At 38.8% G+C, this 12756-nt stretch overlaps 1 protein-coding gene across 1 annotated transcript in view; it reads left to right on the top strand.

Annotated features, from left to right (window-relative positions):
- The window catches only part of LOC107902254 (pentatricopeptide repeat-containing protein At2g41720), a 28277-nt gene extending 15521 nt beyond the window's left edge, over nt 1-12756 (top strand). The window contains 6 exon segments of the mRNA XM_041092330.1: nt 9557-10666; nt 10766-10871; nt 11254-11458; nt 11872-12004; nt 12177-12281; nt 12545-12756. Coding sequence (XP_040948264.1) covers nt 9557-10666; nt 10766-10871; nt 11254-11458; nt 11872-12004; nt 12177-12281; nt 12545-12691 — 1806 coding nt within the window. The 3' untranslated portion in view covers nt 12692-12756.

Here is a 12756-nt window from a genome sequence, read left to right as displayed (position 1 = left end):
GCCAACTCTTCTGGGAAAACGGAATACTTTGAAGAAAGAACCAGCAGGAAGGGATAGGTCTAGAGAATTGAACAGGGTAAATATGTTAACCAATAAAGAAGAAGAGGCGAAGGAGTTTTTAAAGTTTTTAACACAGCGAATAAGTTTGTGGAGCAATGACAACAGCAGCCGCATTTGTATTAGCTTTACTCTTACTCAGAAGTACATCGGAATGCACTCTTAAGTGCTAAACGAAACATATGTGGCTGACGATATTTCGGTAAACAAGTTGGATCGGTTGATCAACAATATTGGTGCTGACAATTTTATCTTCTTCAATGATGATGAAATACCATCCGGAGGAAGAGGCTCTACTAAAGCCTCCACGTTACTGTCCGATGCAAGGGTACACACTCCGGGGGCTTGGTTGATAATGGATCTGCACTAAATGTATTGCCTTTGTCCACTCTTAGTCGATACCAATAGACAGTTCGCACATGAAGCATGCCAGAGCATAGTAAGGGCATTTGATGGAACAAAAAAGGAGGTTATGGGAGAATTGAGGTGCCATTAAGGATTGGCCCAGTACTTATGAGGTGGATTTTTGTATGGATATTAAACCCTCTACAACTGTCTATTGGGGAGACCGTGGATACACTCAGCAGGGCAGTACCTTCATCATTACATCAAGGTGAAGTTGGTATCGGAGGATCGGTTGTAACGATAGATGCAGAGGAGGATATTATCGCAATGATGATAGCGATGCACCTTATGTGACATCAACGACGAGGCACTAGAATGTTCTTTTCGGTCGTTAGAATTCGTGAACGCGATGTTTATTGCGGAGGGAAATAGAATTCCAGTACCGAAAATATCCAGACCACTGAGATGGGATTGCGGTTGATGGTAGGAAGAGGAGCCTTACCGGGAAGGATTGGGAAAATATCTTCAGGGAAGGATTGAGGCACCAATGCCGAAGGAAAAGTTTGATAGATTTGGTTTAGGGTACAAGCCAGACATGAAGCAGAAGAAGAAAGAAATAGAGAAGAGACAAGAGAGAAGGAGGGCGCGTTTGAATGGACATGAAGCTAAGTGTGAGCCTTTAACCTTTCCCCACATATCTACATCTTTTGTGTCGGGAGGATTTATTCATTCTGAATGTGGAGTGTCCGGTAGCGGCATGGGAGGAATGTTGGAAGATGTTTATACCAACGCCATAGAAGCAACGGAAAGGAGGGCTTTGTTGGAGATCTGCCCTTATGAGCCTGGAAGCGAGCTAAACAATTGGACTACTGAAGAAATCCCTGTAGTCTTTAGGGCTTATTCAGAGTAATGCTCAAAACATTCCTGTTGTTTGTTGCCTAAAAAACGATATGAAATCTTTTGTGAAATAGGCATTGGGCTTAAATATCATTATTTTAATGAAATACATGTCTACGTTCATCTCAACCAGTCTTTTTTCCTTTTTGCCTCTTATATTTTTCATTTGGGTTGATTGTCTTACAAATAATTCTTTCATTTGTAATTCTTTTGCACAAACATGTTCATAAATTTATATTCCTGGTATATTCTTGATATGCCCTCATAGGTCTTCAGATATCAATGACATGAGTGACGCTGCCTCGAACGCGAGCCTATTTTGAGCAAGAAGTGTGTTTAGAGGAATCCTGCGACTTTGAAATGACGAAGATTATGATGCATCTCCGGACTTGTTAAGAATGGTGGAACAAGAGGATAAGCATATCTACCTCATAGGGAATCATTAGAAATAGTGAGCCTAGAGGATGGAAATGAGGTGAAGATAGGAACTGAAATCACCGCAAAGACAAGGCAAGACCTCATTAATTTGCTCCTAGAATCAGGATGTTTCGCGTGGTGTACAAGATATGCCTGGCTAAGTACTAACATGTGGTGCATCGTCTGCCCATAAAGGAGGATTGTAAACCCGTTCAACAGAAGCTCAGGAGAATGAGACCTGACATTGTGTTGAAAATAAGAGAAGAAGTCAAAAGACAATTCGACGCGGGATTCTTACAAGAGGTCAAGTATTCGGATGGGTAGCCAACATCGTCCCCGTTCCCAAAAAAGATGGAAAGGTACGAATGTGTGTGGATTATAGGGATTTGAACAAGGCTAGTCCAAAGGACAACTTTCCACTGCCTCACATTGATACTTTGGTAGATAACACGGCAGGCTATTCATTGTTTTCTTTCATGGACGGTTTCTCTGGATACAATCAGATAAAGATGCATCCTGGAGACATGAGAAAAACCACATTCATTACCTTATGGGGAACATTCTGTTACAAGGTAATGCCCTTCGGATTGAAGAATGCGGGAGCAACGTATCAAAGAGCTATGGTGACTTTGTTTCACGACATGATGCACAAGGAGATCGAAGTCTATGTTGACGATATGATCGCGAAGTCTAGAACGGAAGAAGAGCATGTTCAGGTCTGAAAAGGTTATTTTGAGATTAAAGAAATTCCAGCTCAAGCTTAACCCGGCCAAATGCACGTTGGAGCCAGATCAGGGAAGTTATTAGGCTTCATAGTTAGCAAAAAGGGGATCGAGGTTGACCCAGACAAAGTAAAAGCAATACGAGATTTACCTCCCCCGCGCACTCAGAAGAAGGTTCGAGGTTTCCTAGGGAGGCTGAATTACATTGCTCGGTTCATCTCACAACTGACAGAGAAATGTGATCCAGTATTCCGGCTCTTAAAGAAACATAATCCGGGTGAATGGGATGAAGAGTGTCAGAATGCTTTCGATAAGATAAAGCAGTACTTGGCTAATACCCCAGTCTTATCACCTCCAAGTCCAGATAGGCCATTGATATTGTATCTAACAGTGTGGAGAATTCCATGGGATGCGTATTGGGCCAACATGATGAGACGGGAAAGAAAGAAAGGGCAATATACTACCTCAGTAAGAAATTTACCGATTGTGAAATGAGGTACTCATTAATGAGAAGTTGTGTTGTGCTCTAATCTGGGCGACCCGAAGACTGAGGCAGTATATGTTGTATCACACGACTTGGCTGATTTCAAAGTTAGATCCTTTAAAGTATATGATGGAATCGACTGCTTTGAACGGGAGAATGGCTAGATGGCAGATCTTGCTCTCAGAATTTGATATAGTATATGTCAGTCAGAAGCCATAAAAGGAAGTGCAATAGCCGATTTCCTAGCTAGTAGAGCCTTGGAGGACTATGAATCTTTGAACTTCGATTTTCCAAACGAGGACTTGATGTATGTGGCAAATACTGAAGAAAATCCTCAAATGGATCATGTATGGAAGCTAAATTTTGATGGAGCTTCAAATGCTACGGGTAATGGAGTTGGGGCAGTTTTGGTATCCCCAAGTGGAGATCATTATCCTGTTGCTAGCAAGTTGGACTTCGATGTACAAATAACATGGCAGAATATGAAGCATGTATTATGGGCATTCGTGCAGCCATTGAACGGAACATCAAAGTATTGAGAGTATACGGGGATTCAGCGTGGTGATATACCAACTTAAAGGGAGTGGGAGACTAGAGATCCTAAGCTAATCGTTATAGAAAACTAGTTATTGAATTGGCTGAGGAGTTTGACGATATCACCTTCTATTACCTCCCACGGGAGGAAAACCAAATGGCTGATGCATTAGCTACTCTAGCTTCGATGATTCAGGTGAATAGACTTGAGGCAATGAGGCCTGTTCAGATGAGTATCTCTGAGACCCCGGCTAATTGCTGCAATATGAGGAGGAAGGAAAAGATGATTGTCCTTGGTATCAGAGTATCCTACAATATGTGAAGAATCAGGAATACCCTGATCAAGCGACAGAGAATGACAAAAGGACTCTGAGAAGGATAGCCATTGAATATGTCTTAGATGGAGAAGTGTTATATAAAAGAAGGAAGGATCAAGTACTGTTAAGATGTGTGGATGCTGTGGAAGCCAAGAAAATTTTGGAAGAAGTCCATGAGGGTATTTGTGGGACGCACGCCAGTGGTTTCACGATGGCCAGACAGATCATGAGATTTGGGTACTATTGGCCCACCATGGAAGGAGACTGTATTGATCATGCCAGGAAGTGCCACAAATGCCAGATTTACGGAGACAAAATACACGCGCCCCCTTCACCTCTTCACGTCATGACCTCTCCTTGGCCGTTTTCCATGTGGGGTATGGATGTTATTGGGCCAATATCACCAAAGGCTTCTAATGGGCATTGCTTCATCTTCGTAGTAATTGATTACTTTACCAAGTGGGTGGAGGCTGCTTCATATGCAAATGTCACGAAAGCAGTAGTTAGCAAATTCTTGAAGAAGGAGATTATTTGTCGATATGGAATGCCTGAGAGGATCATATCTGACAATGCGATGAACTTGAATAATAGCACAATAGCTGAAGTTTGTGGCAAATTTAAAATCAAGCATCATAACTCATCACCGTATCGTCCAAAAATGAATGGTGCAGTGGAGGCGGCCAATAAAAACATTAAAAGGATGTGGGGAAAATGACTGAAACCTACAAGGATTGGCACGAGAAATTATCATTTGCTCTCCTTGCCTATCGAACATCTGTTAGAACTTCTACTGGGGCAACGCCTTTTTCTCTGGTTTATGGAATGGAGGCAGTATTACCCATTGAAGTTGAAATCCCTTCTCTACGGGTGTTATCTGAGCTACAGTTGGATGAAGCCGATTGGATCCAATCTCGGTACGATCAGTTGAACCTAATAGAGGAAAAGAGGCTAAGGGCTATTCACCATGGGCAAATGTACCAGAAACGAATGATGCGAGCCTATAATAAAAAGGTTCGCCCCCGAGAATTTCGTGAAGGGGACTTGGTACTAAAAAGATTCTTCCTATGCAAAAGGATTTAGAGGAAAATGGATGCCAAATTGGGAAGGCCCTTATGTTGTAAAGAAGGCATTTTCCGGGGGAGCTTTGATCCTATGCGAGATGGATGGCAAAAGTTTACCAAACCCTGTAAACGCAGACTCCGTCAAGAAATACTTCACTTGAAAGAAGGGGGAACCAAAGTGAAACCCGAGAAGGGCGATTTGCTTCCTAAAAAAAAAAAAAAAAAAAAAAAAAAAAAAGGGACTTTGGAGAGGCTAAGGTGAAAACCCGTAAAGGGCACTTTGAGACCAAAGAGGGCTTGAGTCGAAAACCCGAAAAGGGCGACTCAAGTATTGGGCAGGATTGGAACATCAGGACTTGAGCGGATCAAATTTTGATCGGGGGGATATGATGATCTTCCTTTACTTGAACCAACAAGAAAGGATATGCAACGTCTTGAAGCATTGACAGAGTATTGCAGATCTCCTGAACACCTGACAAACTCAGAAGGGTCTTCGGAAAGTTTGTACAGAGAAACTCAATCTGCGATAACTGGGGCACCTAGTTCTTATGTGTATTCTTGAAAATACATTCTTCTTCCTTTCTCTTTTGTAAAAATACACATTCTCAATACACTTCTTTGTTACCTTTCTTCCGCCATCTTTGATGTTTTATTTGGGTTATGATCAGAACCAACTTTATTCTTTATCCATTGTTATGACCTTTTTGCAAACATGTTGCATTGGAATAATGATTAATGGACTAATAAAACGTTCACAAAGGAAGTTTTGCATATTACTCTGAAAAGTTCTAAATAATATAGGAACCTGAAACAGGACTATTGTTTAGAACACGCCAATTTTAAAGGTGGGAAATATCTAAAAAGGAAGAGTCTAAGTTAAAGACTACCTTTTCAGATTTTGTTGTCTAAACATTGATTGAACAAAATGACAAGATGTCGTGTCGGTGGCAAAGCTTCAATGAACCAAAAAACGATGTTTACCAGACAAGAAGAAAAGGTCTTCTAGGGGAAGAAAATTTTGCATTTGTGCATGAGCATTTGGTATGACACCTTGGGATGAGGTAAAGGACCAAAGAGTTTCACGTTCAATGTCATTGAATTGCGATAGGAGATTGAGAAAAGCCATACCTTTCCACCCTTGGGTTACAATGGGAGATTGATGGTACAAATTTTATGTCCCAGTGGATTGAACTTTGACGTGCACAGTGGGGGACAATCAGATTAAGTGTTTCTTTGGATATGCTAACCGAGCAAGAAGGCGGTGTAGCGCGTCAGTGATAAAGCCTTAATAAGCTTTTGTGTGATGATAACCTAAGCATTAAGGAATCGTTTCATGACATTTTGCATGTCATTCATACACATCTAGTTAGGAGCATTTGTTTCATTTGATAATGTCATCTTAATCATTAAGCATAATTAGGTTCATTATAAAAGGTCTTATTCCCCTGAGATTACGGTGGAACAGACCAAAAAATTGCAGATCTTATCTCCCTGAGATTACAGCGGAGCAGATTGAATATAGTAATCCTATCTCCCTGAAGTTACAGTGGAGCGGATTAAAGGATCTTATCTCTCTGAAGTTACAGTAGAGCAGATCGCACCAGGTCTTATTTCCCTGAGATTACAGTGGAACAGACTAAAAAATAAAGGATCTTATCTCCCTGAGATTACAGCGGAGCAGATCGAAGACACTATCCTATCTCCCTGAAGTTACAGTGGAGCGGATTAAAATAAAGGATCTTATCTCTCTGAGGTTACAGCAGAGTAGATCGCATCAGGTCTTATTTCCCTGAAGATGCAGTGGAATAGAATAAAACCACAAATCTCGTCCCCATAAAGTTGCTGCAAAAGAAGATTGAAGCTACAAGTCAGATCTCCCTGAAGTGCAGTAGATCGAAGCAACAAGACACAGTGGACTAGAATGAAGCTACCTGAAGAAAAGCGTCAAGAGGAGTCCAGACTCGGCGAGACCGGGCAAAATTGGGCTTTCTTAGTCTTTGTTCTGTTATCGTTACACGATAACAAACAAAGAGGGGCAGCTGTACAGCCTAATTTATGCCCGGGCCCAACAAGCAGAGACCCAAGGACCCAATCTACCCAAACGGCCCCGTTACAGACCCAATCTACCCAAACAGCCCACTACAACAAGGCCCAGCAAAGGTCAGCATAGGGTTTCAGCTTTTCTGAAACCCTAGCTAAGGCGCCGCACGTCCCTGGGGGCTCCAAAACGTCTACCGCCGCTCTAGTCTCTGCCACCGACGCCACCAGCTATTTCCATCAATTACCTGCAAGGACAGCACGCAAAGCAAAGGCAAAAAACAATGCAAAATAATAGAAATAGAAAGATGTATTAAAATCGGCTATATAAGGAGACAAACAAAAAGTTGTAAGGGGGTCTTTTTTTTTCGGATTAAGAGGAACTTAATAAAAAAGAAGAAAAAAACCGAGAAGGTAGATTACCTTTCTTTTCTGTTCCGGCGTTTCTTTTTTGTTTATTTTTTACACCACTCTTTAAAAACAAAAGAAAAGGGGAAGGAAGTGGACCTATTTGTTTTCGAGGGCCGGCGTCGGAGCCCGTCTTCGTCGTCGCCGGTGGAGGAAGAGACGAACGGTCTCTCCTCGTTTCCGGGCCCTGGGCTCGTCTTTCTCAACTTTTCGCCATGAATCCGTGGTCTAGAGGCAGTCGGCTTCGAGAGGGACCGAAAAGATCCGACTTTGTGCCTCCGACCACCGTGCACGGTGGTCGACGGAGGGTAGCCCGATGATCGAAAGCCGCCGGATCTTGGCCGGCCTTGGAGGGCTTGAGAGAGAAGGCTCTCTGTTTTTTTTAGAAAACAGATAAAAGTGATTTTTTTTGGGCATTTGTTTATATTTATACAAGTCATAAAACGGCGCCGTTTTGAGGCCCTCTCGACCCGCGCGGTGACCCGACCCGGGGAAGGATCCGCGTGTTTCCTCTAAATGGCATAATTGCGCGCGCAGTCCCTCAGACTTTGCAACGCGTTGCAATTTGACCCTTGTTTCGTTCCTTTCTGTTTTTTTAATTTAACCGCAAGCTTTTATTTCTTTACAATTCTAACCCTCTGCTGTACCGCATTTTGGGCTTCGGTTTATTTATTATTTTGGTCCACCCCCTTTTAGTGCACGTCACAATCTGGTCCTTTTAGTTTTTTATTTTTGCAATTTCGCCCAGTATTTTGTTTCCATTTCGACTTAGCCCTTTTATTATTATTATTATTATTTAGCTCATTGTTTTATTGCTATTATTATTAATGTTATTATTATTATTGTTTCTATATTTCCTATTATATTATCATTATTATTATATAAGTGCATATATATCTTATATAATTTATTTAATACACATAAATACTCACATTTTATCTATTTTATAATTTATAAAAGTATCTATATATCCATATATACACTAATTTTATATACATATACGTGCATAGGTGTACTTACATAAAAGTTTTTATTAGATAATTCAAAATATATATGTGTATACATACATATTCATACGTACCTTTTAATATATATATACATACTTACATATATTTTCATGTACATAGATTTTGATATTTTCATGATTTTATACTTTACAATTCTAACATATGTATATGTATATTATATTTTTACTCATTACCATTGTTTTATTTTGTATTTACTATTTATTTATTTCATTTATTATTATTCTAATTGAATATATTAATTTATTCGTTTTTATATTTTATTGTTTGTATGTTGTAAGGTCGACTTTTATTTATTTTATGTTGATATCGCATTTCATATCATTTTTACTTTCATATTCATCATGGTTTTACCATGCATAAAAAATGTAATTTGCTTTCACTATGATTTTGTGTTTAATTTTACTCGATATAATAACATCCTTTTTTAAAGTGGCATTTCGTGTTTGGATTCAAGAAAATCATGCCCTAACTTACTGGGTTTTGATTTTCTCGATAAATCTAAATACACGAATCTTTTCAAAATCAAGTTTTGAATGATCTCGAAATTAAAAGAGGGTCGCATCCTAACTTACTGGTTGTGATCTCATTTTTAAATTCGAGATGGCTAAAATGTCTTAAATAAACTTTTTCATTCGCGTATCGGGAATTCGAGATATTGTATTCTAACTTACTGAATATGATTCTTTTTCTCGATTAACGCGGAACGTGCCCCTCTTTTCCCAAAATTTTCAACACTTTAATACAAGGATCGTATTTTTTAAAATTCTTTTAAATTCTCAATTTTCGACATTAAGACATTAAGTAATCAACTAGGTACCAATTTTGGGCGTATCGAGGGTGCTAATCCTTCCTCGTGCGTAACCGACTCCCGAACCCGTTTTCTAAATTTCGTGGACCAAAACCGTTGTTTTAATAAAAATCAAACCGTTTATTATAACAACCATTTTCGAGGTAACCCAATCACACCTCATATAAAAAAGGGATTGGTGGCGACTCCCATTTTTGTTTTCATTTTCCAAAACCCAAGTCGACCCCGTTTTCATCAAAAATGGTGTCAACAAACACATATATATTTTTTTATATAGATAGATAGCATCAATGCTTTGATGTTTTCTTGTTTTATAAAAAATAAATCAACCTAGCTTTTCCTATTAAGCAACTGTTCTTTCCCTAATTTCTTTTTCCATCTCTTCAGAAATTTTATGTCTTTTCAACAAGAGATGTTTGTAACCTTAATGTATATGGGCAGATCCCTCCAAGTTGATCAACTTATAACAACTTGATAAACGCTTGTGGATCTAGTGGAAACTGGAGAGAAGCTCTGAAGGTTTGCAAGAAAATGACGGAAAATGGAGTTGGACCAGATCTGGTGACACATAACATTGTATTGTCAGCATATAAGAGTGGGGCCCAGTATTCAAAAGCTTTATCTTATTTTGAATTGATGAAAGGGACACATATTCGTCCTGATACAACTACACTCAATATTGTGATAAATTGCCTAGTGAAGCTCGGACAATATGGAAAAGCTATGGATATATTTAATTCCATGAGAGATGAGAGAGCAGATTCCCGACCTGACATCGTTACATTCACTAGCATCATTCACCTTTATTCTGTTTGCGGACAGATAGAAAACTGTAAGGCTGTGTTCAATGCAATGCTTGCAGAAGGTATACAACCCAATATTGTTTCATATAACACACTAATGGCTGCATATGCTTCACATGGAATGAGTAAAGAGGCAGTTGCTGTTTTTGACCAGATAAAACAAAATGGATTTCGTCCAGATGTTGTTTCTTATACTTCTTTACTTAATGCTTATGGAAGATCGCAGCTACCTGAAAAAGCTAGAGAAATTTTTGATACGATGAAGAGAAACAATGTTAAACCTAATCTTGTAAGTTATAATGCATTGATTGATGCCTATGGATCCAATGGTTTATTAGCTGAGGCTGTAGAAGTCTTGCGTCAAATGGAGCAAGATGGGATTAATCCAAACATCGTCTCAATTTGCACCCTTTTAGCTGCCTGTGGGCGCTGTCGGCAGAAAGTGAATATTGATGCTGTACTGTCAGCAGCTGAGCTGCGATGTATCAAACTGAATACAGTTGCCTACAATTCAGCAATTGGAAGCTATATGAATGTCGGAGAGTTTGAGGAGGCGATAGCTTTGTACAAATCCATGAGGAAAAGGAAAGTCTTAGCAGATTCTGTTACTTATACAATATTAATAAGTGGTTCCTATAAACTGTCCAGATATAGTGAGGCACTTGGGTTTCTTGATGACATGGTTGGTTTAAAAATTCCCTTAACGAAGGAGGTGTACTCATCTCTTATTTGTGTCTACAGTAAACAGGCAGGTGCTTCTGCACGGTGTGCTTCTTAATTGCTGATATACAACTTGAGGGAAATGTTTTCTTATTTATTTTATTCTTCCTTTTAACACCCATTTCAGGGCCAAGTTGCTGAGGCTGAATCAATGTTCAACATGATGAAGGTTTCTGGTTGTTGTCCTGATGTTGTTGCATATACTGCAATGCTGCATGCTTATAATTCTGCAGGTAAGTTGCACGATACACTTTTGAAGTAACTAACTAACTGTGGAGACCAATTCTGGATACATGTACAAGCTATAGGAGGAAGTGATCTTTTTGTCGAAGAAATTTTATTATCATAGCTGATCTTTTCTTAAACTGTTTTTTTATTCTATACCTGGAAGTTTATTGATTAATTTCATGGTACGGTGTGAGCTTAGTTCTTTGTTATTTATTGGTTGAACTTGCCTAAAGAACATTTTCCACTTTGTCTTGGACATTTATTTAAAGCTGCATCAGAACTGGCTATTTCTCATGCTAATATGTTCAATTTGTTTGTAAGTATGTCTTCTTTAGCTGGAAAAACTACTTCTTTGGGAACTAAAAACTTGGTGCTTATTAACTACAGAAAATTGGGCAAAAGCTTCTGCAATCTTCCTAGAGATGGAAGAAAATGGTATCCAACCAGACTCTATAGCATGTTCTGCTCTACTGCGAGCTTTTAACAAGGGAGGACAACCGTCCAAAGTTCTTGTTTTGGCAAAGTATATGAGAGAGAAAGCAATTCCTTTAAATGATGCTGTTTTCTTTGAAATGGTATCAGCTTGTAGCATGTAAGTTTCATGTCTTTATTTTCTGAAAAGAAATCATGTTTCATTAGCTTTTTCCCCTTTTGTCAAAAATATTGCTTATTGTTTATTATTTTTTAGAGTGCTTGATACCTGATGCAGATCTTTCCATTTTACTCTTATAGCAGAGGAAAATTAACTTTTGAAAGAGTTCCAGAATTTGAGGATAATGAATCTAATTTAACCAATTCTATTGACACCCAATTGTATCCTTTTTGCATTTTTAAAGGAAGAACATGTATATAAGAAATTAATTTTGTTGGGGCCACATCCAACATTGCTTGCCTGCACACTATTTCACGATATATCCTACATGACAAAATAGATCCTTTTTTCATTGAACATTTAGTATGCTTTATCTGCTTACTAGAAACTAACATTGGGGGATTCAAATGAAGTTTACAAGATTGGAAGACTACAATTGACCTGATCAAACTAATGGAGCCTTGGTTCCCTTTGGTTTCCATTGGGCTTTTGAATCAGCTTCTTCATCTGCTTGGGAAGAGTGGAAAGATTGAATCCATGATGAAGGTACTTGATTTCCTTAATGTTTATACATGCAATAGAAGTCCTTGCTGTTGCTCTGTCTTTGAAAACCTCCAAAGTTCTCAAGTTCTATCTTACCACTAAGGTTAAAGTTTTGTTCGGTGTTTGATTATTATTATTCTCCACTTCCTTTTTTTTATCTTTGGAAAACATGCAGCTGTTTTACAAGATAATAGCATCAGGTGTTCCAGTCAGTTTCAACACCTACTCAATCTTGTTGAAAAATCTGTTGGCAGCTGAAAATTGGCGGAAATATATCGAGGTTATACTCTGTATTATCTGTTAACCATTTTAGCGTCTATCTTCAATCCACACTCCATAGAGTTTCTTAGATAAATGATGTAAAAGGTGTTGGATTCATCTGTTTTTCTAGTTTTAACATCTGGCATGATGGCTAAATGTTTGAAATCTGAATGGCCTTTGAATTAGGAGACGCAGGTCCTCAAACATCTTACTTTTCTGCAATGGCATTATGGTACAAAATGCGTTATAAGACTCAAATCTCCTCGACAAATCTCTGTGCAGGTTCTTCAGTGGATGGAGGATTCCGGAATTCAACCTTCGAAAGGGATGTTTGTTGATATTGTCTCCTTTTCACAGAAAAGATGTGGGGTTGAATATGCAGATAAAATAAAAGAAAAAGCAGGTAAGCTGAAGTTATTTCTGCCATGATAAACATTACTTTATTGTTATTTTATTTTATTTAAGGAGAAAATATAGTTTTATTATTTATTTCA

This window comes from Gossypium hirsutum, chromosome D05 (genome assembly GCF_007990345.1).
Source record: "Gossypium hirsutum isolate 1008001.06 chromosome D05, Gossypium_hirsutum_v2.1, whole genome shotgun sequence".
NCBI classification, from domain to species: Eukaryota; Viridiplantae; Streptophyta; class Magnoliopsida; order Malvales; family Malvaceae; genus Gossypium; species Gossypium hirsutum.
The sequence above is the reverse complement of the archived record's forward strand: the minus strand, read 5'-3'. Positions and strand labels throughout refer to the sequence as shown.